Source organism: Centropristis striata, chromosome 21 (genome assembly GCF_030273125.1).
Source record: "Centropristis striata isolate RG_2023a ecotype Rhode Island chromosome 21, C.striata_1.0, whole genome shotgun sequence".
Taxonomy (NCBI): Eukaryota; Metazoa; Chordata; class Actinopteri; order Perciformes; family Serranidae; genus Centropristis; species Centropristis striata.
Window position 1 is genome coordinate 3,716,822 of NC_081537.1, and position 26,227 is coordinate 3,743,048.

The 26,227-nt window shown below is 36.5% G+C and overlaps 1 protein-coding gene across 1 annotated transcript in view; it reads left to right on the top strand.

Annotated features, from left to right (window-relative positions):
* Positions 1-2,809: 2,809 nt before the first annotated feature.
* The window catches only part of tmem94 (transmembrane protein 94), a 55,114-nt gene continuing 31,696 nt past the window's right edge, over positions 2,810-26,227 (top strand). The window contains exons 1-7 of the mRNA XM_059324140.1: positions 2,810-2,917; positions 10,636-11,047; positions 19,131-19,250; positions 20,412-20,539; positions 24,043-24,179; positions 25,351-25,556; positions 25,961-26,112. Of these exons, the coding sequence (XP_059180123.1) occupies positions 11,009-11,047; positions 19,131-19,250; positions 20,412-20,539; positions 24,043-24,179; positions 25,351-25,556; positions 25,961-26,112 (782 nt within the window). The 5' untranslated portion in view covers positions 2,810-2,917; positions 10,636-11,008. The remainder of the gene's footprint in view (positions 2,918-10,635; positions 11,048-19,130; positions 19,251-20,411; positions 20,540-24,042; positions 24,180-25,350; positions 25,557-25,960; positions 26,113-26,227) is intronic.

Below are 26,227 nucleotides of genomic sequence, written 5' to 3' on the forward strand. Positions count from 1 at the left end.
AAAATATGTAAAATTACCAATGGTTTTTAATTACCCCCAAAAAAGATGTAAGATTACAAAAAATATGTAAAATTATCCCAAAAAGATGTAAAATTACAAAAAATATCTAAAATTACCCAAAAGAGATCTAAAATTATTCCCCAAAATATGTAAAATGACCAAAAAAAGATGTAAAATTACAAAAAAGATGTAAAATTACCCAAAAGAGATCAAAAGTTATCCCCCAAAAATATGTAAAATGACGAAAAAAATATGTAAAATTACAAAAAAGATGTAAAATTACCCCAAATAAGATGTAAATTTTCCCCCCAAAAGATATAAAATTACCCCAAAAAATATGTAAAATTACCATAAAAATATGTAAAATTACCAATGTTTTCTTAATTACCCCCCAAAAAACATGTAAGATTACAAAAAATATGTAAAATTATCCCAAAAAGATGTAAAATTACAAAAAATATCTAAAATTACCCAAAAGAGATCTAAAATTATCCCCCCAAAATATGTAAAATGACCAAAAAAAGATGTAAAATTACAAAAAAGATGTAAAATTACCCAAAAGAGATCAAAAGTTATCCCCCAAAAAATATGTAAAATGACAAAAAAGATGTAAAATTACCCAAAAGAGATCTAAAATTATTCCCCAAAAATATGTGAAATGACAAAAAAAAAGTAAAATTAGCCTACAAAAAAGAGAAATTTAGTAGTTGTAGCGTAAAATTCAGCTTCTTTTGCCAAGAGAAACTAAATTTTGACACTGTATTTGACACACTAATTATTTGTATCAAGCAAGATAGTGACGGCCAACTGCCAACTGCCTTTTTTTTTTTTTTTTTAAGCCTAGACCGCCATCTAGTGGGGTCAAAAAATAAACAAATGCTTCACAAGGCTTCATTGTCCCAACACTAAAGACACCTAAATTAATCCCCCACACAGCTCCAGACTTGTGCTGCCCACTGCTCATAAGTATGATGTGTTCACTGGTGTGTAAAAAAGTGGGTTAAATTCAGAGTTTGAATTTCCCCATTGTGGGACTAATAAGGGAGTCTTAATCTCAATGCTTCAAAGTGGCAGTCCACAAACCAATGGAGGACGTCATGGTGGCTAAATCAACTATATTTATATACAGCATGGGTCTCAAACTTGCGGCCCGTGGGCCAATTGTGGCCCCCACCTTGATATGAAAGTTTAATGTGAGTTTTATATGAATGGCACTTTACCGTGTTGTGTGTGTAAGGTCCCTTTAATTACTTTTTTGGGTAATTTTGTGTGTTTTTTTAAATAATTTTGTGTCTTTTCAAAATAATTTTGTGTCTTTTCAAAATAATTTTGAGTCTTTTTTGGCAATTCTGTGTCTTTTTTTGGTCATTTTGTGTCTTGTTTTGTAATTTTGTGTCTTTTAAAAATGTTGTGTCTTTTATTGTAATTTTGTGCATTTTTTGGGGTCATTCTGTGTCTTTTTTTGGTCATTTTGCGTCTTTTTTGAATAATTTTGTGTCTTTTGGTAATTCTGTTGGTTTTTTTTTGTCATTTTGTGTCTTTTTTTTTGTCATTTTGTGTCTTTTTTAAGTAATTTGGTGTTTTTTCAGTCATTTTGTGTTTTACGATTTGTATATTATGAACTAACTGTTGTGCAAATGTTAACAGTGATGTGAGAAATGCACCAAAGCGACTGAGAAAAACTGTAAAATGAATTGTAAGCATGCTAAGGTACAGTACTTTAGTGGCCTAAATGTCTTTTATTAAAGGAGGAAATTAAAAATATGAAGCTTTTCCTTGGACTTTTATTGTGAAGTACAAACACAAATCTTGACAGGAAGTGCTTTGATGAATTAATCGGGACGTGAAAAGAAAAACGACACAGCTTATAAGGAGATATTAAACCACTCTGCCGTTAAGTAGCTACAGGTCTATCCTTTGTTAAGCAAAATTTTTATCCACAAGAATAGAGTTATAAAATCATCCCCCTAAATGAATTGTCTTCATAAATTAATGCAAATTGTACTTAAAATCCCAAAAATTCCAACAATAACAAAGGCACAAAATTATATGATATCCTAAAAAAAATCCCACTGAAATGGGTTTTAAACAGTTAAAACTTACCTAAAACCCCCTGATTGAAAACAACATTTAGACTGTTTTATATGTATTTTATTTTGTCTATTTATTTCTGTATTTATTTTAATTTTATTTCAACTGCTCTGAATTTACAATATTTATCTTATTATTATAAGTTTTACTGTTGATTTATGTTCACCTAGCATTCTTTCTACACTCATGCAAGGTATGTACTGGGAAAAACGTGCCAGAAATGTTTATTTTTGTACTTTAATTTTTTTATTTATTTATTTATTTGCACCATAAGAAAAGACAATTACAGAAAACAGAAATGACCAAAGAATAGTAAGTGCGGGAGAGGTTAAAAAACCCTATATGGGCTTATAAAAAGCACCTCCCCAAGAAATATACAAAAATTCAAAAATAAATCAACAACAACAATGACAGAAAGCAACAACAAATAACAACAACAAAAAGAAAGCAATACAAGTGCTATTTTATAGCACACACACAAAAAAAGTCAGAAATAAAAACATCGGAGTGTATAAAGGCAGATAATTTTATTTGAGTGTAATTTTCAATAAAGCTTTAAAAAAAAAAAAAGTAGCTACAGGTCTGACGCATGCACCTCCAATTTCAAAATAAAAGAACCGTACAATCTTGGAAATGATAGATCCGCCCCCACTCTGGTCTCAGCCAATCAGAGGGCAGAATCTTCTGGCGCCGTCCAATCACAACACACTATTCGTCTCTACGAGGCTCCCCAACATGGCTGCTGCTGGACAGTAACAGCTCGGAAGTACAGTTGTATTTAAAAGGAAAACATCTTTTAAAAGGATGCCAGCAATGACCTGAACAGGTGAGTTCGGAGAGTAATACTGCACATCGATGGATTGGGCTGTTAAGCCTGATTTTACCGTGATTATAGTGAGGTGGAAGCCTTTATTATTCTATTATCATATGTCTTTGACATGAAGGAAAGAGGACATTAGCCGCGCTGCAGCCATTCTGTCTGCACAGGAAGCTACAGAAACTCTATTTAATCACGTTAAATGTGACAAACTGTTACCTTTCACTCATAGTAAACGTGATTTAATTATATTGCCAATTTAATATTACAGCCAGAGTGGCAGCACCAGCTGTCATTTAACACCTTTGTGGTAATGTTGACCAAAATAACAACAACAACAACCTAGTATATGACATTAGTGTAAGCAATTAAAATGTTTTTAAACTTGTGCATGAATGTTATGATTAGAGTTCTGAAGCTTAATTTAACCCTCCTGCCGTCCTTCCGGGTCAAATTGACCCAATCTGTTTTGACTATTCCTTCTTTCCTCCCTCCTCCCTCCTCCTGCCTTCCTCTCTTCTTTCCTCCTTCCTTCCTTCTTTCCTCCCTCCTCTATCCACCTTCCTTCTTTCCTTCCCTCGCCCCTTCTTTCTTTCTTTCCTTCCTTTCCTCCCTCCTTCCCTTCTTTTCTTTCCTCCTTCCGCTATCTCCTTTCCTTTCTCTCTTCTTTCCTTCCTCCTGATTTCCTCTCCTTTCCTCCTTCCTTCCTTCTTTCATCCCTCCCGCCTCCATCCCTTCCTCTATCCTCCTTCCTTCTTCCCTTCCCTCACCCCCCCTTTCCTTCCCTCCTTTCTTTCCTTCCTCCTTCCTTTCTGCCCTCTTTCCTTCCTTCCTCCCTCATTTCTGCCCTCTTTCCTTCCTGCCTCCCTCCTTTTCTCCCTCCTTCCTTCTTTATTTTTTCCTTCCTTTCTTTCCTCCATCCTCCTTCCTTTCTCTCTCCTTTCCATTCTTTCTCCTTTTCCTCCTCTCTTCTTTCCTTCCTCCATCCTTCTTTCTTTCCTTCCTTCTTTCCTCCATCCTTTTTTACTTCCCTTTGCGTCCTTCCCTCTTCTTCCTTCCTTGACCCGAGGACAACAGGAGGGTTAATATTACAGCCAGAGTGGCAGCACCAGCTGTCATTTAACACCTTTGTGGTAATGTTCACCAAAATAACAACAACAACCTGGTATATGACATTAGTGTAAGACAGCTATTCTCAACCTTTTTGAGTCGCGACCCCCAATTTAACATGCATGTTGTCCACGACCCCCGCTCACTGAACACAATCTCACACGCACAGTTCAGATCATACAAACTCAGTTGATACAACACATTTTGGACAAAAAATGAAGCACAAAATGACCCAAAAAAGAAACAAAATTACCAAAAAAAGACACAAAATGACCAAAAAAAGGTAACAAAATGACCAAAAAAGACACAAATTGACCACTAAATGATAAAGAAGACACAAAATGACCGAAAAAGACACAAAATTACCAAAAAAAGACACAAATTGACCACAAAATAATCAGATAAAGACACAAAATGACCAAAAAAAGACACAAAATGACCAAAAAAAGACACAAAATGACCAAAAAAAGACACAAAATGACCAAAAAAAAGACATTAAATGACCAAAAAGACTAAAACACATTAACACATGAACACTTTAACACAGTGGAGACAGAGCTGACTTCCAAAATGATTTGGCGACCCCCAGAAATCATCTCGCGACCCCAATTGGGGTCCCGACCCCAAGGTTGAGAATAGCCGGTGTAAGAAATTAAAATGTTTTTAAACTTGTGCATGAATGTGATGATTAGAGTTGTAACGTTTAATTTAAATGCGAGATTTTCTCATGTTTTTTTCACCTGTCTGACGTAAACTAATCATTTAAAGTTGACGTCAAATTAGGGCTGGGCGATATGGACCAAAAGCCATAATTGAGGTTTAAGGCGTTTTCTACACTGTATTTATAGATTGCCTGTTGTACTTCATGTCGAAGCAGGTAAACAAATACATTTATAGAAGTTGGGAACGGCTTACACTTGGATTAATAGCTGGATTAACTAACTATATTTACTTAGTAGTAGATGGATCAGGAACTGTGAACTCTCATTCACGCAGTAGTTAGATAAAAGTCCTAAAATTAGTATTGGTTGACCGATACGGGTTTTTTAAGGCCGATACCGATTATTTTGACATCAGTCTTACCGATCCCCGATATGTGCTGCCGATTTTTTTTTTTTGGGGGGCCGATTCTTCGTTTCGTTTCTGTTTATTTTGGTCAATACATGTCATCAAAACAAACCAGAAAAAAAACAAAAAAAACATTGATCAAAGTAAACAACATGTAAACAGAGAGAGAAATTGATAATAGACATTTGGACCGAAAAGGCTGAAGCAGCTTATTACGCCTACCCTGTTACAACTCAAGTAAATTTAAAATTTAGAACTCATTACTCTAACTTATATAAATTAATCATCCTATTTTTAAGTAATTTTTTGAATAAGTTAATGGTATTGCAAGTTTTCAAGTCTTTCTCCAATTTGTTCCATAGATTAACAGCTGTTACCGTGGTGCATCGTGATTTGGTGTTGGTTCTGGTTTTTAATTTTTTAAATATACACACCCCTCTGAAATTATAATGGCTTTGTCTTAAATTGAACATTTTCTGAATACAGTCAGAAAATGAAGCCAATATTGCCTTTTCTTCCTCCATTCACATGATTAAAAATGACACGATGATAACAAATGTTACTCAAGTCTCAATTTAAACAAAAAAAGAAACATTTATTAACAAAACAAACATATTAACAGTTGGATAGTAAACAATGTGTATGTTGTTGTAGGCCTCAGATGATCCCAGTGGTGGAAAAAGTATTCAGCTCCCTTACTTAAGTAAAAGTACTAATACAACACTGTGAAATTACTCCACTACAAGTAAAAGTCCTGCATTCAAAACTTACTCATGTAAAAGTACAACAGTACCAGCATCAAAAAGTACTTAAAGTATCAAAAATAAAAGTACTTGTAATGCAGAATGGAACCACTCAGATTGTTTAATATATTCCAAATATATTATTAGATTATTTGTATTGATGCATTTATGTAAAGAGCATTGTAATTTTGTAAAGACAGGTCTCATTTTAACTACTTAATATAGTGTTGTGAGGTATCATTTAAAAACAAATGTCTAATCACTTTAAATGTATCATGTTTTCCATGTTAAATCTTGACCCAAAAAAGGAACTAGCAACTTAAGCTGGCAGCTAAATGTAGCGGAGTAAAACGTACAATATTTGCCTCTAAATGTAGTGGAATAGAAGTATAAAGTTACATAAAATGAAAACACTCAAGAAAAGTGCAAACACCTCAAAATTGTACTTAAGTACAGTACTTGAGTAAATTTACTTAGTTACATTCCACCACTAGGATGATCCACATATTTGATATGTTTTTCTTTTTTCTGGTATCAGTAAAAAATGCAAATATCGCTAATAATCCAAGTGTAAGCCGTGCACAACTTCTATAAATGTTTTTGTTTACCTGCTTCGACATTAAGTACAACAGGCAATCCATAAATATAGTGTAGAAAACGTCTTAAACGTCAATTATGTATTTGACGTCAACTTTAAATGATTAGTTTACGTCAAAAACATGACAATATTACACATTGAAATTAAGCTTTAGAACTCTAATCATAACATTCATGCATAAGTTTAAAAACATTTGAATTGCTTACACTAGTGTCATGTACTACACTGTTATTATTTTGGTGAACGACTGTGGGAAATTATGAGAGAATCCATAAATAAGGTGTAGAACAGGGGTGTCAAACTCTGGCCCGCGGGCCAAATTTGGCCCGCAGTGTAATTTTATTTGGCCCGCAAGGCAATACCAAATTATTATATAATTATTGTACTATAAAAGCTGACCCGCCGGTATTATACGGCGCATTTACCGCTAATACTAGATTTATTATTGTTATTTTATTTTTACATGTATTAACCTGTTGAAAAACTTTATTTTGATATTTAAATCAGAAGGATGCAAATAGAAAAGAGGCATACGATTTTTATTTAATTTTAATTTAATAAATTAATGACATTGATGTGTTTTTTATTTGAAATTTGATTTTGCATGTCTGCACTATTTAGTTATATATTGTATGTTTATAAGCGTTGCTGGTTCCATATTTAATGTTAAAGCAAAACATGTTTGGTATATATTAAAAGGTTTATTTGTTCAATGTTGGCCCGCGATTTTATTCAAGTTTTAAATTTTGGCCCATTGTGTATTTGAGTTTGACACCCCTGGTGTAGAAAGTGTCTTAAAAAGTTAAGTTAACTTAAATGTCTTAAGTTCTTTTGTAATGTTCGTTATTCTTTTCTCATATTAATATATTTGTTTCAGAAAAAGATTGGCCTATTTTATTTCATTTCATACATTTAAGATTTTTTTATTTATTTAAATTTGCACTTTATGGAGCTTTGATTTAAAAAAAAAAAAAAAAAAAAGGTACTCCTGTTTAACAGTATTTATGTTAACAAAATAAAACTACTACTGACATGTCATATTTTGCTTTTACTTTGACTTCGACCTCTAATTAGTAGTAACTATAACTCTACTGTTGAACTGGTAACACCTGCTTGGGCACCACACAGTTTATTCGAGGACAATAAGCATCACAAACAGAAACGCTTGCATATCAGTATCGGTGTTTATGCGGTTTTATGACAACTTTTCTTCTTCTTTTTCTTCTTCTTCTTTTTTTAATAGTCAGCAATTGACTGAACAATAATGATGTTTATTTAGCTATACATTTCATTCCTATTAATTATTTATTTTTCCTCATTTAGCATTTGTAGAATTGGCTGACAATGTAGTAGATTATTTGTATACTGTTTAATAATGTATAACAATGTTAAATATTATTTAATTAAGTTTTTTATGTTTGAGAAAGTAGCTCTCTGGGTACATTTGCAGAGTGGGGAAAACAAATCTGTGCACATTACAAAAAGGTCTATTTTCATTCCAGCTCCAAAAATTACAATATTGGCTGCCATATCAGTTATATATTTGAATTTTTCCCCTCTAAAATCAGTATCTGTCTCAGAAATCCCATATCGGCCAGGCTCTGAAAAAGCAAAACAGATGCAATCAGTTATTTAAATTATAGCTCAATTCTATTTATCTGCTTAAGTTTAAGGGGTCTAAAGTCTATGTAAAGTCATTAATATGAATTTATAATCTATTTAAAATAAATTTAATGTATTTTCTGAAATTTTTAGAGACACTGTGAGCAAAGTTAATTACCGTAACACATTTTTAAATTAAAAAAAACAACGAAAGGTTTCTTTTTTTTATTTGGCAAGCAACTTAAATATGCTCAAGGGTAGCTGGTATTACCAAAATGTATTTTATTAAAATATACACATATTTTAATTCAAACGATTCTATCATTACCGTAACATTTAACATTTTTTCTCATCAATTTTCATTCAGATTTTGTTCTTTATACATTGTTAAAAACTATTATATTTGATTATATTCTGTTAAATTATACAATTTTAAACAAATGTATATTTATTTTTATAAAGTTTATTAAATATTTATTGTATATAAGTGTAGGGAAACCATGACATTTTTATCTGGACGCATTACGGTAATGAATTTGTGAATCAGAAATGTGTTTAAAAATATAGAAAATATTATTTTAGCACAAAATAATGAATTGTGCCTCATTATGGCTATATTGTTCATTCGTATAAAAGTGAAATATATTTAGTTTAATAAAGTATGTCCTTATAATCTTCACAGACAGAACTTAGACTGGCTTTATGAGAATCACCCAATACTTTTGCATTTCCTGCCCTCCTTCTGGCCCTTCAACAGGACTATTTTTGGGTTTAATCTTACTCAAACAGTCTTATTTAGTCAGTATTTGCTTTCACCTCTCAGTCTATCTGGACCTTTTCTCCTCTGTTTGGCTGAGCACTGTCGACTCTTTCCCAATGGAGACTGCTGACTGTGGAGTTCAGTGGGTTTTTGTGCCAGAGGAAGCTGCTTATGTGGTCAGAGTGAGTGTTGAGCCTGGTGTCAGTAGATTCAGGGTCGAGGTGCTTTTCAATAGAGCTATTATGCTAACATGTGGGTGCTCCCGCGGTAACCCCACAACCAAACAGCATGACAGCATTGAAGCTACCGAAGCAGGTTGAACTAGTGTGAAAATAGTAAAGCCGACCAACTGTGATGGTGTTAAACAACCAATTAATGTCTTAATTGAATCCAGTCTACATTGTGATATTGAGGGTGTTTCCATTACAGTCCAATACCCGGATTGAGGCGGGTCTCACTTGACGAAAACACCCCTTATTTGAATACGAGTCGTCCAGAGCGGACTTTTGTCAGGACTTTTTTTGTCCCTCTTGAAGATTAGGGCCGTTTTTCTCCCCTGAAAAAAGCCTGGTTGCTGATTGGATAGAACGCTAAGCAGGATGTGACGTAGTACTCGACGCCACAACAACACGCACCATTTGTAAAAGCCGGAGAAGCAGTGTTGCCAACTTAGCGACTTTGTTGCTATATTTAGCAACATTCCAGACCCCCTTAGCGACTATTTTTCCAAAAAACGACTGGCGACAAATCCAGCGACTTTTTCTGGTGTTATTGGAGACTTTTGGAGACTCGTTCTTACTCTTCTTAACGAGCCGCCGGCCCCCGCGACTCGTTAAGAGTAAGAACGAGTCGAATCGGCACAATCCACCTGCAGCAGTCTCTCCCAGCTGCAGAGCCGGAGGGGATGTTAACCTCTTAGTGTCAAGTCTGCAAATTGCTAACAGGCTAACAGTTAGCTCTGTAGCAGTACAGTGTGTATGTGCTAACGGGCTAACAGTTAGCTCTGTAGCAGTACAGTGTGTATGTGCTAACAGGCTAACAGTTAGCTCTGTAGCAGTACAGTGTGTATGTGCTAACAGGCTAACAGTTAGCTCTGTAGCAGTACAGTGTGTATGTGCTAACAGGCTAACAGTTAGCTCTGTAGCAGTACAGTGTGTATGTGCTAACAGGCTAACAGTTAGCTCTGTAGCAGTACAGTGTGTATGTGCTAACAGGCTAACAGTTAGCTCTGTAGCAGTACAGTGTGTATGTGCTAACAGGCTAACAGTTAGCTCTGTAGCAGTACAGTGTGTATGTGCTAACAGGCTAACAGTTAGCTCTGTAGCAGTACAGTGTGTATGTGCTGCTGCTGCAGGAGGTGTTCACTTAGCGATCTCTGTTTGTTTACAACAAGCACCAGACACTCTTTGCACAGTTAGTGATGCCGGTTAATTCACGATCACGATGTTTATGATCAGTGGAGACGTTGTGCATAATTAGCCATGCTGCTTTGTTTATGATCAGCTGCTGACTTTGTGCACAGTTAGTCTTGTGATTCAATATTATGATTATTGCGATTTTTGCTTACTTTTTAAATACTAAATAATGGGCAATCGTTGTGTCATACACTTTATCTATGTATATTAAGAGGATTACCACAACAAAACACCTATTTCCTTCAAACTCTGCATTAACAAAAATGAAGCAAATGAACTTCCATTGATTCAGGCATTACAAAAACCTATTCAAGAACCATAAAAAATAATATTTTGAAACTTGAATGAATCGTTTGTTTCCCACACTCCTAGTCGGCAGATGCCATTCCAGTTCGACTTGCTCTCTAAATGGTTTGTCATTTTTTCCACAGAACTCCTTCTGAATGTTATGAAGAGGATCCTGTGTGTGCCACACCTGAACAACAAGTAATCCTCCAAACAAAAAGCTCCCGTCCCAGAGTTCAGCTGGTCCCTGCAGGTGTGGGCGTGCTTCCTGTCACACTGGCAGAGGAGGCGGAGCAGGAGGTGTTGCCAGGCGGAGGACCGAGGCTGCACCCGCCTGCTGTTCCCGTCTTCCTCCGTCCAAATCTCTACAACTTCACCTGCAGCCGCCACAGGCAGCAGGCTGAGCGGGCTCTTGGCTGGGGGCCTCCAGTGAGCACCATCTTAATTGGTAAATTGCAGCGCTGCTCTGACGGAGCTCTGCTGGGTGGAGCTGGCTGGTTGAGCAACGGAGCATGTTGAATGGTTGTGGTTGCCATGGAGCAGCAGGATAAGAAGCAGGTGAGTTTGAAAGCTTATTTCAGCACGTATGCATCTAACTGTCCCTCAGGGCAGAAATCTGTTTACTGAGTGTAAAGGGCCCCTGGGAGACTGAATCTGTGAGTGCTGAGCCATGCTCTATTGTTTTCTATCATAGCTTCATGCTTTCCCAAAGTTTTATGTGGTATTTTTTTTTGTGTGTGTGTGTATTTTTTTTTTTTTATTGATTTCTTAACAGAAAAATATATACAAATTAGAAATAGATGGTGGTGCTACACAGAACCATACAGGTTTTTTTAATAGAGTTTTTGACATGACAAACAGGACAAAGGCCAGTTTGGGAGTGGGGAGTTGCAAATTTACTAGATTAAAGTGGCAAATCTACAAGAAAAAAAGTTGCAGATTTAAGAGATTTAAAGTGGCAAATCTGCGCGCAAAAAGTTGCAGATTTACGAGAAAAAAGTGGAAAAACAACAACTTTTTTCTCGCACATTCACCCCTTTAAAACTCATAAATCTGCAAAAAAAATTCTCGGAGATTTGCCACTTTAATCTTGTGAACTTTTTTCTCAAAATATTACCCCCCTCCCCTATTCTCTAGGGTTGAAAGTATGTCAATGAATGACCTATTAAGGGTTAAGGTGAAAATTAGCTTAATTTCTGGAAAAGCAGATGTGTTAACAGAAGCTTTGCCTCTCTACTCTGCAATCTAAGACTGTCTTTGACAAGCACTTGTGGTCATGAGAGTAGAACTGCAAAATAAGTCAAGTACTTAAACTAAACTAATTAGCAACTAATCTGATAGTCAATTCATCGATTAATCAACACATAAATATAACCAACAAATGACTTTGATTTAAAGGTTGCATGTGGAAGTTACAAAACAAAAATAATCACTATCAAGCAAGAAAAAATATGTAGTGTTTTTTTTGTAGTTTTTTTTGTGCATAATGCAACAACAACATATATAATATTAAAGGTAGTACTGTAATGCAATAAATACTTTAACTTTTCATACTCTCGTGCATGTTTTGAATGCATGGTTTTACTTTAGTCTGTTTAATGTTTAAATACAATAGAGAGAGAGAGAAACTATTAACAGTGATGGATGAACAGGTTCAGCACAGGTTGAATATGAATCATCGGGGCTGCGGTACACATGTGTGTATGAAATGTCTGTATTCTTACTCCGCTGCATCTTCCTAAAGAATGATAATCCATAAATAGATCATCACATCTTTCACCCACGGCTAAGAGATGTCTCACTCTCTCTTACTTACAGAACTGAAGTTAATGTTACAAATAAAAGCATTGCTATTGGTTCCCTATACTCTGCCCTCTTTTTTTAAGTATTGCATCACTCGAAAAGATGCATTGCAGAAATTTGACAGGCCAAAAATGGGAATGGGCAACTTAAATGCTGCAGGGGGCCACAATGTTTCATGTTCACTACCACAGGGCCACACATAGGAGCGTGCACTTAACCAGATATGATGAAACTGCAATTTTAAATATGTTTACAGTGCAGTAACTTAACATATTTTATGCTCAAATGCATGTTTAACAGTATAAATAGGAATACAAAAGGTTTGAAGCAAATAAAAAATAACCACTTACTGTGATTTCTTTTTTTATCAGTGCAAGAACAGCAGACCAACATTAATTGCAAGAAGTAATTTGTGCATTTTTACACTGTACTTTTAAGATTTCATGCTCAAATGCATGTAGTTGTACTGAGGGCCACTTCAAGTGAGGGTGCGGGCCGTATGTGGCCCCCGGGCCTCCAGTTGCCCATCCCTGGCATTTGAAGAGTCAAATAGTCAACTTTCTTTAGTTAAACATAGATGTGTTGGAGAGGCATTTCACAACTGGGCAGGAGGAATGAAAACACTGTTCTGTTGCTCAAGAGGCTAAAAGAAAAGCTTCCTATCGTTCCTGTGTTCTGGTATATAAACATTAACTCACAGAGTTAAAGTAAAGTAAAGTAGAGTAGAGTCAGATGGAGCTGCTCTCCTTCTAAAGGTGACATGAAAGTCCTAGATGTCTTAGAGGTAGGATTCATTTTTAACACATTTGAATTACATGACATTGTTAATTGATACAGTTAGCATTTCACTTGTGTGATTTTCTATTTGTATGTATGATATTATGGTTATTTAATCCATTGTGGTTGATGTATTAGTGACAGAACATTGGACTGTGTTAGAAAGAAAGAAGCCTCCATTTAATGACTCACTGTATCCACGGTTCCTGCAGACTTTTCTGAGCTCACTAGTTGTGATATACGCTAAAGTTTAAAAAAAAATAGCCAGTTAGCATTAGAGTCTAATGGTGTTTATCATTTTAGCATTGTGATTGTTTTATTAAATGTTTAATTTGGTTAATTTTGTTGCGTTACATTATAGTAAATTGAATATCTTGCTTTAAATCTGACGGTCGGACAAAACAAGCAATTTAAAGACCACATCCTGTTAGACCCTTCACAATAAAACATTTTTTAGGACGATATATTTTCCCAGAATCTATCACGATAAATGATAGTATCGTTGTCAAGTCAAAGTTTATTTATAGAGCACATTTTTTTAAAAACTCAGTTGACCAAAGTGCTGTACAGTTATTAAAATACAATAAAAATCATACACAAATATAGTTATAAATAAAAACAATGAAAACAATAAAATACTAAAAACAGTATAACAATAAAATAGTAATAAAAATGTATTAATTATGTAGTAATGTAGTAAGTAGTTAGCTTAGGAAGCTACTTAGCCAAGAAGTTACCAAGTAGTTAGCTTAGCAAGCTACTTAGCCAAGAAATTAGCTAAGTAGTTAGCTTAGCAAGCTACTTAGCTAAATACTTAGCCAAGAAGTAAGCTAAGTAAGCAAGCTACTTAGCTAAAGAGTGGATATGGGTGATTTTTGACCCATGTTTTGCATTAGAAGAGTAGTGACACAAAAAGGGATCTAATTAAAAATGAATAAAGGAAAACATAAAATTAGGATGTATGACGATCACAAACAAACTAATTGAGGAAAACCTGGAATACTGACTGATAAAAATCATTTATGCAAAGATATAGAACATAAAAACTCATACATATCGGGTCACTTTAGACCATGTTGTGCATCAAAGGGTTAATCATTGATTGGCATATTGAAAAATAGTCAGATTGCACGCTCCATCTTCCTCCCAGATGACATTGCCCAGTTGTTAGTGTAGTTATGAGTTTTTGTTCCATTGTCCCAACCTATTCTCTCTGTTAGCTTCTCTGTTAGCGTCCCATACAACACTGCAAAATATGTTAAGCTGGCGAGAGTGGACGGCAGTGTAACCAGGGTTATACAGGCCAGGTTGACATTGTTCCTTGTATCAAAAGAGCTCCACTGCACCCACCCACGTTTTCTCTTTCTGTCGTCACCGTTTTGTTGCTTAGTTTCCCAGCCAGCCAGCTGCTGAACCGAGTTGAACTGAGCGAGGCTCAGTCCATGCCAGAGAGGCAGCCAGACTTGGTGTTTTTTGAATTGAAGTCCAGCTGGCAGCGTGCAATGACGCTGGGCTCTGTTGTCTGCATCCCAGTGACGAGGGAGATTTGGGTGAGGTTTTGCAGCATCTCCAGCTCTCTCCTCCTGACTGGAGACATGAGCAGGCTCCAGTAAAGGACTTCATTCGCATCTCAAGAACTAGTTTCTTAAAAAAAAAATGTAATGATTCTTGTCACGTAGCGCGGCTGTCGTTGCACGTTGCCCTTGTAGAACGGCAGCAGAAATACAGATTTTAATGAAGCAGAGCAGAGCAGAGCCACCATGGTGTTGAAGATGGGAGAAGGGGTCTTCTTCAGGAAGAAGAGCAGTGTAAGTTTTCTTGCTTGTTTCTGTCAGTCTGCAGTTGAACATATTGTTCTCAGTAAAGGCTGAACAAATGCAGAAAGCCTGTTCGTTGCCTGTTTGGGTGAGTGACAGTCAGTCAAATATATTGTGCAGTTTATATTGCAAGTTGTTACACGTCAGTTGTAGTAATGTTTGCATGCTGGTAAATTATTCATTGGCAAGCATCCAGGATGAATCTAGGCCGATCCCAGGTTGTAAGCATGCTCTGCTTTACTGCCTTACTGAGGCTGTTTAGGCTCCTTATAAGGGTGTTTCCACTACAGTCCGATACCCGGAATGAGGCCGAAAAGGCCCCTAATTTGCGGTCAGAGCGGTCTGTTGACGGGGCCGTTTTTCTCCCCTGAAAAAAGCCTGGTTACTGATTGGATAGAACGCTAAGCAGGATGTGACGTAGTACTGGACGCCACAACAACACGCGGCATTTGTAAAAGCCGGCGAAGCAGTGTTGCCAACTTTGTTGCTATATTTAGCGACTTTTCAGACCCCCCCTAGCGACTATTTTTCCAAAAAGCGACTGGCGACAAATCCAGCGACTTTTTTTTGGTGTTATTGGAGACTTTTCGTTCTTACTAAGAACGAGTCGAAGCGGCACAGTCCTCCTGCAGCAGTCTCTCCCAGCTGCAAAGCCGGAGGGGATGTTGACCCCTTGGCATCCAGTCTGCAAATTGCTAATAAGCTAACTAGTTAGTTAGGGGCGGCTGTGGCTCAGTTGGTAGAGCGGGTTGTCTTCTGATCGGAAGGTTGGTGGTTCGATCCCCGACCATGGCAGCCTACATGTCGAAGTATCCTTGAGCAAGATACTGAACCCCAAATTGCTCCTGATGCTGCGTTTATCGGTGTGTGAATGAATTCCCAATGGTGGCAGGTGGCACCAGTGTGCCCAGGTAGCCTCGGCCACCAGTATGAATGTGTGTGTGAACGGGTAAATGAGCCTAGAGTGTAGTGTAAAGCTTTTTTTTTTATAAAAGCGCTATATATGCACCCTATTTACCATTTACCATTTACCATTAGCTCTGTAGCAGTACAGTGTGTATGTGCTAACAGGCTAACAGTTAGCTCTGTAGCAGTACAGTGTGTGTGTGCTAACAGGCTAACAGTTAGCTCTGTAGCAGTACAGTGTGCATGTGCTAATAGGCTAACAGTTAGCTCTCTAGCAGTACAGTGTGTATGTGCTAACAGGCTAACAGTTAGCTCTGTAGCAGTACAGTGTGTATGTGCTGCTGCTGCAGGAGGTGTTCACTTGGCGATCTCTGTTTGTTTACATCAAGCTCCAGACACTCTGTGCACAGTTAGTGATGCCGGTTAATTCACGATCACTATGTTTATGATCAGCTGAGACGCTGTGCATATTTAGCCATGCTGCTTTGTTTACCATCAGCTGCGGACGTTGTGCACAGTTAGCGACGGCAGCCACAGTATGTGATCATGGTTGAAAATGTCGCTAAGCGATTACACGACGATTGAAAACCATACGTCACCTCCACCTTCGTAATGGGGACACACAGAGTGAGCGGACCTTATTAGAGGAGGCGTGGCCTGAGACTTTCCCGGTGGCCACTCTTCCCCCTACAGGAAACACGGCTTATGTCTCTGCATGTTTACGTTTGTCTGGAGGATTTTTGTGGAGGCTTTGTTTCTCTAGGGAAATGGGAAGGCGTGGGATGCTTGAAAGCTGAACTCTGTGTGTGTGTGTGTGTTGTGTGTTGTGTGTGTGTTGTGTGTTGTGTCTTTTGTGTGTGTGTGTGTGTGTGTGTGTGTGTGTGTGTGTTGTGTGTTATATCCTCTCAGTGACCTGTAGAGTGGGAAAGGTTGCTTTCCCACTAACATTGGCATTGGATATGGGTCTGTTTCCTGTTTTGTATGTTCTTTTTTCATGCTGTGTAAAGTATTTTGGAGGCAAGTGTTCAAACAATTGCTTGATGTATCAATCAGAAAAGTAATAGACAGCATTTTTGATAACTAATTTAACATTTAAGCCATTAAAGTAAGGAAGGAAAAATGTCCCTGCCATAGACTGTATATAAATATTAGAAGTAGTCACCGTGAAAATACAGTGAAAGGGTCAAAGTTATGAGACCAAACTGCTTAACTTCCTTTTTTATATCTATATAAAGTTATATATAACTTTATTGACACGTTGCCGTGGATACGCATTGTTCTGCTTCTCTCCTGATGACGGCTCGCCTTGTTAGTGACCTGTCAATCAAAGGTAGCCCCGCCCCAAATCATATGATTCTTTATCTTCTATTTTCTTCTAAATGGGGCCATTATTTACACTATTAACATCAGATTGTCTTGAAGAAGATTTTTTACTAGTGATTGAGACCATAGTGTACTGGCAAACTCACTCTAAAAACTAATTAAAACCAACTGCATTAGAAAACAAAAAATGACAATGGAATTAAAACTAAAACTAAAGAAAAATCCCAAACTATTATAACCTTGCTACATATATAGGTTTAACACTACATTTTATAGGAAAAAGCACATCTTTTGTTTTCTTTTAAAAACCTCCTGAAGACCCAGCTCTCTCCTAGCACCACACCACAACTCTACTCCTTAATAGGGTTGTCACGATACTAAAATGTTCAACTCGATACCGTTTTCGATTAGGGGTGTGCCATATCGTATCGTTAACGATAATATCGGTATATTTTTTTCATGGTTAAAAAAAATGCATATCGTGATATTGGCAACATTCCTACTTCTTGATGTAGTGGCGTAAGGCTAACAATTAAAGTTGTTTTAATCACAAAAAGCTACTTACTCTCTGTCGCTAAACACATGCAGCTTTCAAAATAAGAGCACAGTGTGTTAACAGAATCCACCACAGAACTTACAAGAAGACTGTCAAAATAAGATGCGTTAAATAAAACATACAAGAACCTTTATTCTCCTTTTACAAAATGTGATTAAAATATGCCCCCGGAACCCCTAAATGGTTATTTTTATTATTTTCTCATACATTTTTTTGTATTTGGCAACTGTTGAGATTTGCACTTCACACTACATTTTAGATTTTTATTTATTTATACAGACTAAAAAAAACATATTTTCTATATCTTTTTAAGTATTTCGTAATATTGTCAAGAATATCATTATCGCAAAAATAGCCTGAAATATCGTGATATTCTTTTAGGGCCATATTGCCCACCCCTATTTTCGATACCACAAGGAGAAAAACAAAGACCCCAAAATTTAACAGAAATATTTTTATTAACAAGAAAAATGCAACATGTAAAAATGAACAGAACCACATGTTAAATGTTTATAATAAAAAACAGTTGTGCAGAAAGAAACTGCAACTATGATAACAAGCTTCAGATACTCGATACTTTTGAAAATGAGTATCCGGATACAACGTTTTAGTATCGATACTTTTTTGAGTATCGATACTTTTGACAACCCTACTCCTTAAATAATTTTCACTAGCACTTATTGCTGCACTAATGGCTCTTATCAGACTATACCTTGATTGTTTGCTTTTTTCTTCCTGTAAGTCACTTTGGATAAAAGCGTCTGCTAAATGACTGAATGTAACTCTAAATGTACACTACTGGTCAAAAGTTTTCGAACACCAACTTTTCCAGAATTTAATTGAAAATGATGCCGTTTAATGTCTCAGTGTACTCTGAAATTAATGCACATTTGCAACATTTAAAATTCTTTATTGAGCATGATAGTGTTTTGAAAGTAAAAAAAAGATTAAAAATCACATTTTATGTTGAACTAAAAGACTAAAAAAAGACACAAAATGACCAAAAAAAGACACAAAATGACCAAAAAAAGACACCAAAAGACACAAAATGACTAAAAAAAGACACAAAATGACTAAAAAAAGACACCAAAAGACACAAAATGACAAAAAAAAGACATAAAATTACTTACAAAGACATGAAAATTATTAAAAAATGGACAAAATAGCCCAAGACTCCATAGAGTTAAGATGTTAACCCATTTCTTGTTCCCTGAAAAAGGCCTACTTGTATAATTCTGAAATGTACATTATTTTCCAGTTTTGGTTAAGCTTACCTTTTTTTATTTACCTCTGGCAGTTCACCACTTACCTTTGGACCCTTTCAAGCTGTTCATTGGACTTGAACTGCTTGAATTTCAATAAAAAAACTGGAAAAATTGGGGTGTTCTAAAACTTTTGACCGGTAGTGTATATGTTTTGTTTTGTGAAAGAGTTTGAAGAGTGTTTGTGTGTGTTGCAGGAGGAGGTTGCTGTGGCTCTGGGCCTGTCCACTGGCCAGGCTCTGATGAAGCTCAGGGACCAGCTCAGCACTTTGCTGGAGCAGCACCAAAGGGCTGCATGCAGACGAGCCTCTGCACAGGTACACACACACACACACACACACACACATTTATACACACACACTCATGGCAGTGGTCTTAGATTAAGTACAGTCACTCTCTAAACTTAAATCCTTGAACAGTAAGCTAATTTATTATGATTATTTACCCAAAATCGAATCCTACACTGCAAAAAAGGTGTTTTTAAAAACCGGATAAAAACACTGAATCTGAGGGAAATGATCTTGCTGCATGGACAGATAATTTACCTTGACAAGATTTCTTAAATTAAGATTATTAAATCTAGAAATAAGCATGTTGAACGCTTAAAATAAGAAATTATAGCTGCAAGCAGCGATGAACTGGCCCGAGCAGAGTGACCTGATGATTATTTGTTTCTTACCAAGATTAAAAAAAAAACTTTAGATTTAAAAGTGTTAGATAATTTATCTTGTTTTAAGAGTTAATTTCTTATTTTACACACAATACACAAATTGACCAAAAAATACACAAAATTACCCAAAATATATGTAAACATGACCACTAAAAAGACACAAATTGACAAAAAAGAGACAAAAAATGACCAAAAAAGACACAAAATGAACAAAAAAGACATATAATGACCATTAAAAAGACACAAAATGAATAAAAAAGACGTAAAATTACCAAAAATGACACAAACTGACCAAAAGTAGATGCTAAAATTATTACTAAAAAGACACAATGATGAAATTAACTCTTAAAACGAGATAAATTAAAGCTGCCAGCAGTGATGAACTGGCCCGAGCAGAGTGACCTGATGATTATTTGTTTCTTACCAAGATAAAAAAACCTTTAGATTTAGAAGTGTTAGATAATTTATCTTGTTTTAAGAGTAAATGTCTTATTTTAAGTGTTCAACATGCTTATTTCTAGATTTAATAATCTTAATTTAAGAAATCTTGTCAAGGTAAATTATCTGTCCATGCAGCAAGATCATTTCCCTCAGATTTACTGTTTTTATCTTGTTTTTAGACACACCTTTTTGCAGTGTAAACCAAAATTACTTACTCATGATTGTGAAAATTTAGACAAAAAGACAGTTTTGTGAAAAACACAGTTCCTGGATCATTCTTTAAAAAATATTTCCACACATTAAACCCCTTACACAACACACTGCATGTTATTTTTCTTATGCCTTGTTGTTTGTCATGTTTTCACAGGAACAGTGGCTGAATAGCTTCCTTTACCATGGCAACCGTCACTCCTGTTTCCATTGGCCGGGAGCTGCCCTCACTCTACTGGTGGTTCTGGGACTCCTCTGTTGCTATGGCAGCCAGCCAAAGGGCAGGTATGATACCGCACGTGCACCACGAGTAAACATCTTTGTGCAATTATAACTATTATTGGTGAAAAAGATGTGTTTTTATTTCACTTTTGTATGATTTTTAAAAAAAAATTCTTAAAGTAAATTATTTTCTGGGCATCTGAGCTTACACAAAATAAAAAAAATCTTGAAATTGGTGAAATGAAACTTAAGGTCTGATGTCAGATTGGAAGAACAAACTAATGAAAAGTGAATCCTGGGATTTAATAACTGGTTGAACCAGCAATAAACTCAACCAAACGCTTCTGATTAGACCTGAACAACCTCCTCAGACATATTCTGACAATTTCTGGTCCACAAAACATTTCCCAGTAGCGTTGTGGAGTGTCAAGAAGGGTGTTTCCGAGAGTTTGGCTGGAAGAATGTAGTGAGATTTTTCATAACTCCTAAAATAACAGCACTGCAAACAGGCACACAGAGCCGAGGCTTCTGTTGGAGACAATGTGGAACCTCTTTTAATGTTTTTTGGGCCTGTCTGCAAATCCAGTTATTCTGGAGGGAGGTGTCAACCGAGATAAATAAAATCATCGGGTTGGATTTTGATTTATCTTTTTATATCTTGGTAAAATTCCGGAAACAGTCCTGCACAAGGACAAATACTTACTGAAGATGCTTTTGGCAAGTAGTAAGAAAGCCATAACCAGAAAGTTGTTGCAACTAGATCCTCCAACCTTGGTCCAGTGGCGAGGGATCATCCAAGAAATTTACTGTATGGAGAGACTTACTTTTGTTTTATGACTTCAGGTGGAGAAATGTACTGAACGCTGGGAAAAATGGATTGTGTTTGCACCTTGAATAGTGTGACATCATGGCATGATGTATGTGTAAAAGAATATTTTGATTTTAACTGTACATGTAAATAAATAAAAAGTAAAAAAAAAAAAAAAAAAAGAAGGGTGTTTCCACTACAGTCCAATACCCGGGAGGAGGCGGGTCTCATTCGCCGAAACACCCCTAATTTGAATACGAGCCGTCCTGAGCGGACTTTTGACGGGACTTTTTCGTCCCTGTAGAAGAGCAGGGTCGTTATTCTCCCCTGATAAAAGCCTGGTTACTGATTGGATAGAACACTAAGTAGGATGTGACGTAGTACTCGACGCCACAACAACAAGCAATATTTGTAAAAGCCAGCGAAGCAGTGTTGCCAACTTAGCCATTTTGTTGCTATATTTAGCGACTTTTCAGACCCCCTTAGCGACTATTTTTCAAAAAAGCAACTGGAGACAAATCCAGCGACTTTTTCAGGTGTTATTGGAGACTTTTGGAGATTCGTTCTTCTGTTAGAAGAGTAAGAATGAGTGGAAGCTACACAGTCCTCCTGCAGCAGTCTTTCCCAGCTGCAGAGCTGGAGGGGATGTTAACCCCTTAGCATCCAGGCTGCAAATTGCTAATAGGCATGTAGGCAATGTAGCAGTACAGTGTGCACGTGCTAACAGGCTAAACGTTAGCTCTGTAGCAGTACAGTGTGTATGTGTTAACAGGCTAACAGTTAGCTCTGTAGCAGTACAGTGTGTATGTGTTAACAGGCTAACAGTTAGCTCTGTAGCAGTACAGTGTGTTTGTACTAACAGGCTAACAGTTAGCTCTGTAGCAGTACAGTGTGTATGTGCTGCTGCTGCAGGAGGTGTTCACTTAGCGATCTCTGTTTGTTTACAACAAGCACCAGACACTAAAAACTGTTACAATTGTTTGTTTAAAAGTAGTGCAATAAAAATACAGATTTTTTCCCTAACATGATGAATAATCGTGATGAATAATCATGGTTAAAATATTGATCAAAATAATCGTGATTATTATTTTGGCCATAATCGTGCAGCCCTACTAAGCACTTTGTGTTTTTCTATACTTTGGGGCTTAGATGCAGATCAGATCGCATTAAATGACAAATTAGTGCAGAAAACTAGGTAATATGACTGGGTTCACATACTTTTCCTGCCACTGTACTTGTCCACTTAACTTTATTAATCTAATTAATAAAATATTTAACATGTTGGAGGTTAACAGAAGTGAGGAATTGTAATGAATCACCAGCTACACAAACACCAGCTGCCGTTGTTCTTGCTTTGTGCCAAAAATATCTTAAACTTGTCTGGACTGTTCTCTTTTCTGTCGAATGTCCTTCCATTAATGATCTATACTAACTAACCAATAGTGACTGACCAGTTAAATCACTTATATGGATAGATTTGCGTTAAGTGTAGAAGTTATGATTTCACAGAGGGAATCAGTAAAAAAATATGTTTATTAATTGGGTGTAGCCTCACATTAACTTTTTTAAATTGAACAATATAAGATAACTGATCAACTACTAACTTTGATGATTTTTTGTTTTTATTTCTATACATGCATATTTTATTTTGTGCGAGCAGTACATTTTATTTTATTTATTTTTATCCTATTTTTCATTTATTTTATCTCATTGCATTTTACTGTTCTATTGTTTCCTACATCTCTTTGTATTGTGTTACCTATTTATTGTTTGTGCAGCACTTTGGAAACCTTGTGTTTGCTAAAATTGTGCTATATACACTACTGGTCAAAAGTTTTAGATCACACCAACTTTTCCAGAATTTAATTGAAAATTATGCAGTTTAATGTCTCAGTGTAATCTGAAATTAATGCAAATTTGCAACATTTAAAATTCTTGATTGAGCATGATAGTGTTTTGAAAGTAAAAAAAGATCCAAAATCTCATTTTATGATGGACTAAAGGACTAAAAAAAGACACAAAATGACAAAAAAAAGACACAAAATGACCAAAAAATAGACACAAAATTACTAAAAAAAGACACAAAATGACCAAAAAAAGACACCAAAAGACACAAAATGACTAAAAAAAGACACAAAATGACAAAAAAAGACACAAAATGACACAAAATGACACAAAAAAGACACAAAATGACACAAAAAAGACACCAAAAGACACAAAATGACTAAAAAAAGACACAAAATGACCAAAAAAAAGACACAAAATGACACAAAAAAGACACAAAATGACAAAAAAAGACACAAAATGAGTAAAAAAAGACACAAAATTACCAAAAAAAGACACAAAATGACTTACAAAGACATGAGAAGAATTCAAAAATGGACAAAATAGCCCAAGACTCCATAGAGTTAAGTTGTTAACCCATTTCTTGTTCCCTGAAAAAGGCCTACTTGTATAATTCTGAAATGTACATTATTTTCCAGTTTTGGTTAAGCTTACCTTTTTTTATTTACCTCTGGCAGTTCACCACTTACCTTTGTACCCTTTCAAGCTGTTCATTTGACTTGAACTGCTTGAATTTCAATAAAAAACTGGAAAAATTAGGGTGTTCTAAAACTTTTGACGGTAGTGTCAGTAAAGTAAAGATTGGATTAAACTGAAAATGTGTCTCCAAGTGTGCCGGACCAGTTGAAGACTGAACTCCTACATTTATATTTAATAATTCCCGTATGGTTTTGCTGTTCTCCTTTGCTCCCAGTTCTGGTATCGAGCTGGTGAACGCTGCAGCCCTCCTCCTTCTCTTCCTGCTCAACCTGCTGCTGGTCAGACGTCAGGAGCGGCTGAAGAGGAGCGAGATGGTCCGCCGTCTCAAGGGCATCATCACTCAGCTCAGTGGTGAGTCAGGCTGCTTGACTCACTGCTGCAAATAAAGATAAATTATGGCATTTGTACTTCCTGTAACGGTTATCCCTGTTTGTCTGTTACACTTCACTTATTCACTTCACTTTTTTCAGTTCATTCATGACGACATCTACAGTCAGATTTGTGGCAACATGCTTGCTGATTAATAGCGTTGGGACAAGGAAGCCTCGTGAAGCGTCTGCTTTATTTTTTTACCCCACTAGATGGCAGTCTTGGCTTAACCCATTTAAGGCGGGAAAGCATTACCGCATTTCTACCATTAAAACTGGGGGCGCTGTTGCGTTATTCTACTGTTAAAGCCGGGAAAGCGGATACGTCGTTTTGTAGTATTTGTTGTTTTTTTGTATTTTTTTCCACCTGTTTTCGGTCTCTTGGCCAATGAAATGCATACATGTGGGAGTGTCGCAATGCAACATGGGACTTTTCCAGAACTTTGAAATCATCACCAAAAAAAAGACACAAAATGACTAAAAAAAAGACACAAAACGACCAAAAAAAGACACAAAATGGTCAAAGAAGACACAAAATGACCAAAAAAAGACACAAAAAGATACAAAATGACCAATAAAGATACAAAATGACCAAAAAAGAAACAAAATGACAAAAAAAGACACAAAATGACTAAAAAAAGACACAAAATGACAAAAAAAGACATAAATGACTAAACAAAGACACAAAATGACCAAAAAAGACACAAAATTACTAAAAAAGACACCAAACTACCAAAAAAAGACACAAATTACTAAAAAAAAGACACAAAATGACAACACATGTGGGAGTGTCGCAATGCATCATGGGACTTTTCCAGAACTGAAATCATGGAGGAAGACGACTATAGCGGAGGGAGCTCAGATATAACAGCTATAAGCTCTCAAATACTTTTTGAATTTCATTTCTATCTGCTACAGAGGCTGAAAAATCTATTATTTAGTAGGAAGAGTTGACACTTCTGTTGAATTTACAGAAAAACTTCAGGTTTTAGGGGGTTATTTTAAAATCACCCAGAGGTTTTACAGGCATTTTTTCCATAAGTGTACTAGGTGTCATGTTCTCTGTCTAAAGAGCTGATCATTAATATATGATGTAATAGTTACATGACATTCACTGTCTGACTGTGTCCTCTCTCTCTCTGCCTGTTAACCAGACTATCTTTCAGGGTGTGTGGGTGATGCGCGCTGGTCTCCATCCCTGTACCCGGACCTGTACACGCCCTCGTCCCCGTCATGGTCCCTCCACTGGACCTACCGGGACTCCCAGCTGGTCAACCTGCCTGTCAGTCTGCTGGTAGAAGGAGACGTCATCGCTCTGAGACCTGGACAAGAAGCGTTCGCATCCCTCAGAGGAATAAAGGTTTTTATAATAAATACCTTTTTGGGAATAACATGCTGTACTTTTAATTGTTCTACACATATGAGTGATATACTGACCTCTTCTATGAAAAGAACTCCAAATTCCTTCACAATTACTAAATATTATTGTTGGGACAACGAAGCCTTAGGAAGCATTTCCTTTATTTTTTTGACCCCACTAGATGGAGGTCTTGGCTTTAAAAAAAAGGCTTCAGCAATAGTGATTGAGTGTGTTTTAAGCCCTTTGTTGAACAAAGAGCGCCATCTCTTGGGCTCCGTAAATAAAGAAAATGTGTCACAAGGTTTCGTTGTCCCAACACTACCAATAAGGCAGGATCAGTTGGACCAGAATGACCCATTGAAACTGAACTGTGTAACCAGCTTAATCTCTTCTTCTGTCCTCAGGATGATGAACATATTGTGTTGGAGCCAGGAGATTTATTCCCCCCATTCTCCCCTCCTCCTTCCCCCCGGGCCAATGAGAAGAGAGGACCCCAGAGCCCCCAGCAGCACCGTCTCTTCAGAGTGGTACGGACTCCAGTACTGGACGTGGTCAGGTAGGGAACCTACACATCTTCCACCTGGGTACTGAGAAATGTTGATCTTAGACTATGGTATCGATGCCTGGAGCTGATAAAACGCTGTGTTTTGTTTTTAATGGTGACAAACCTA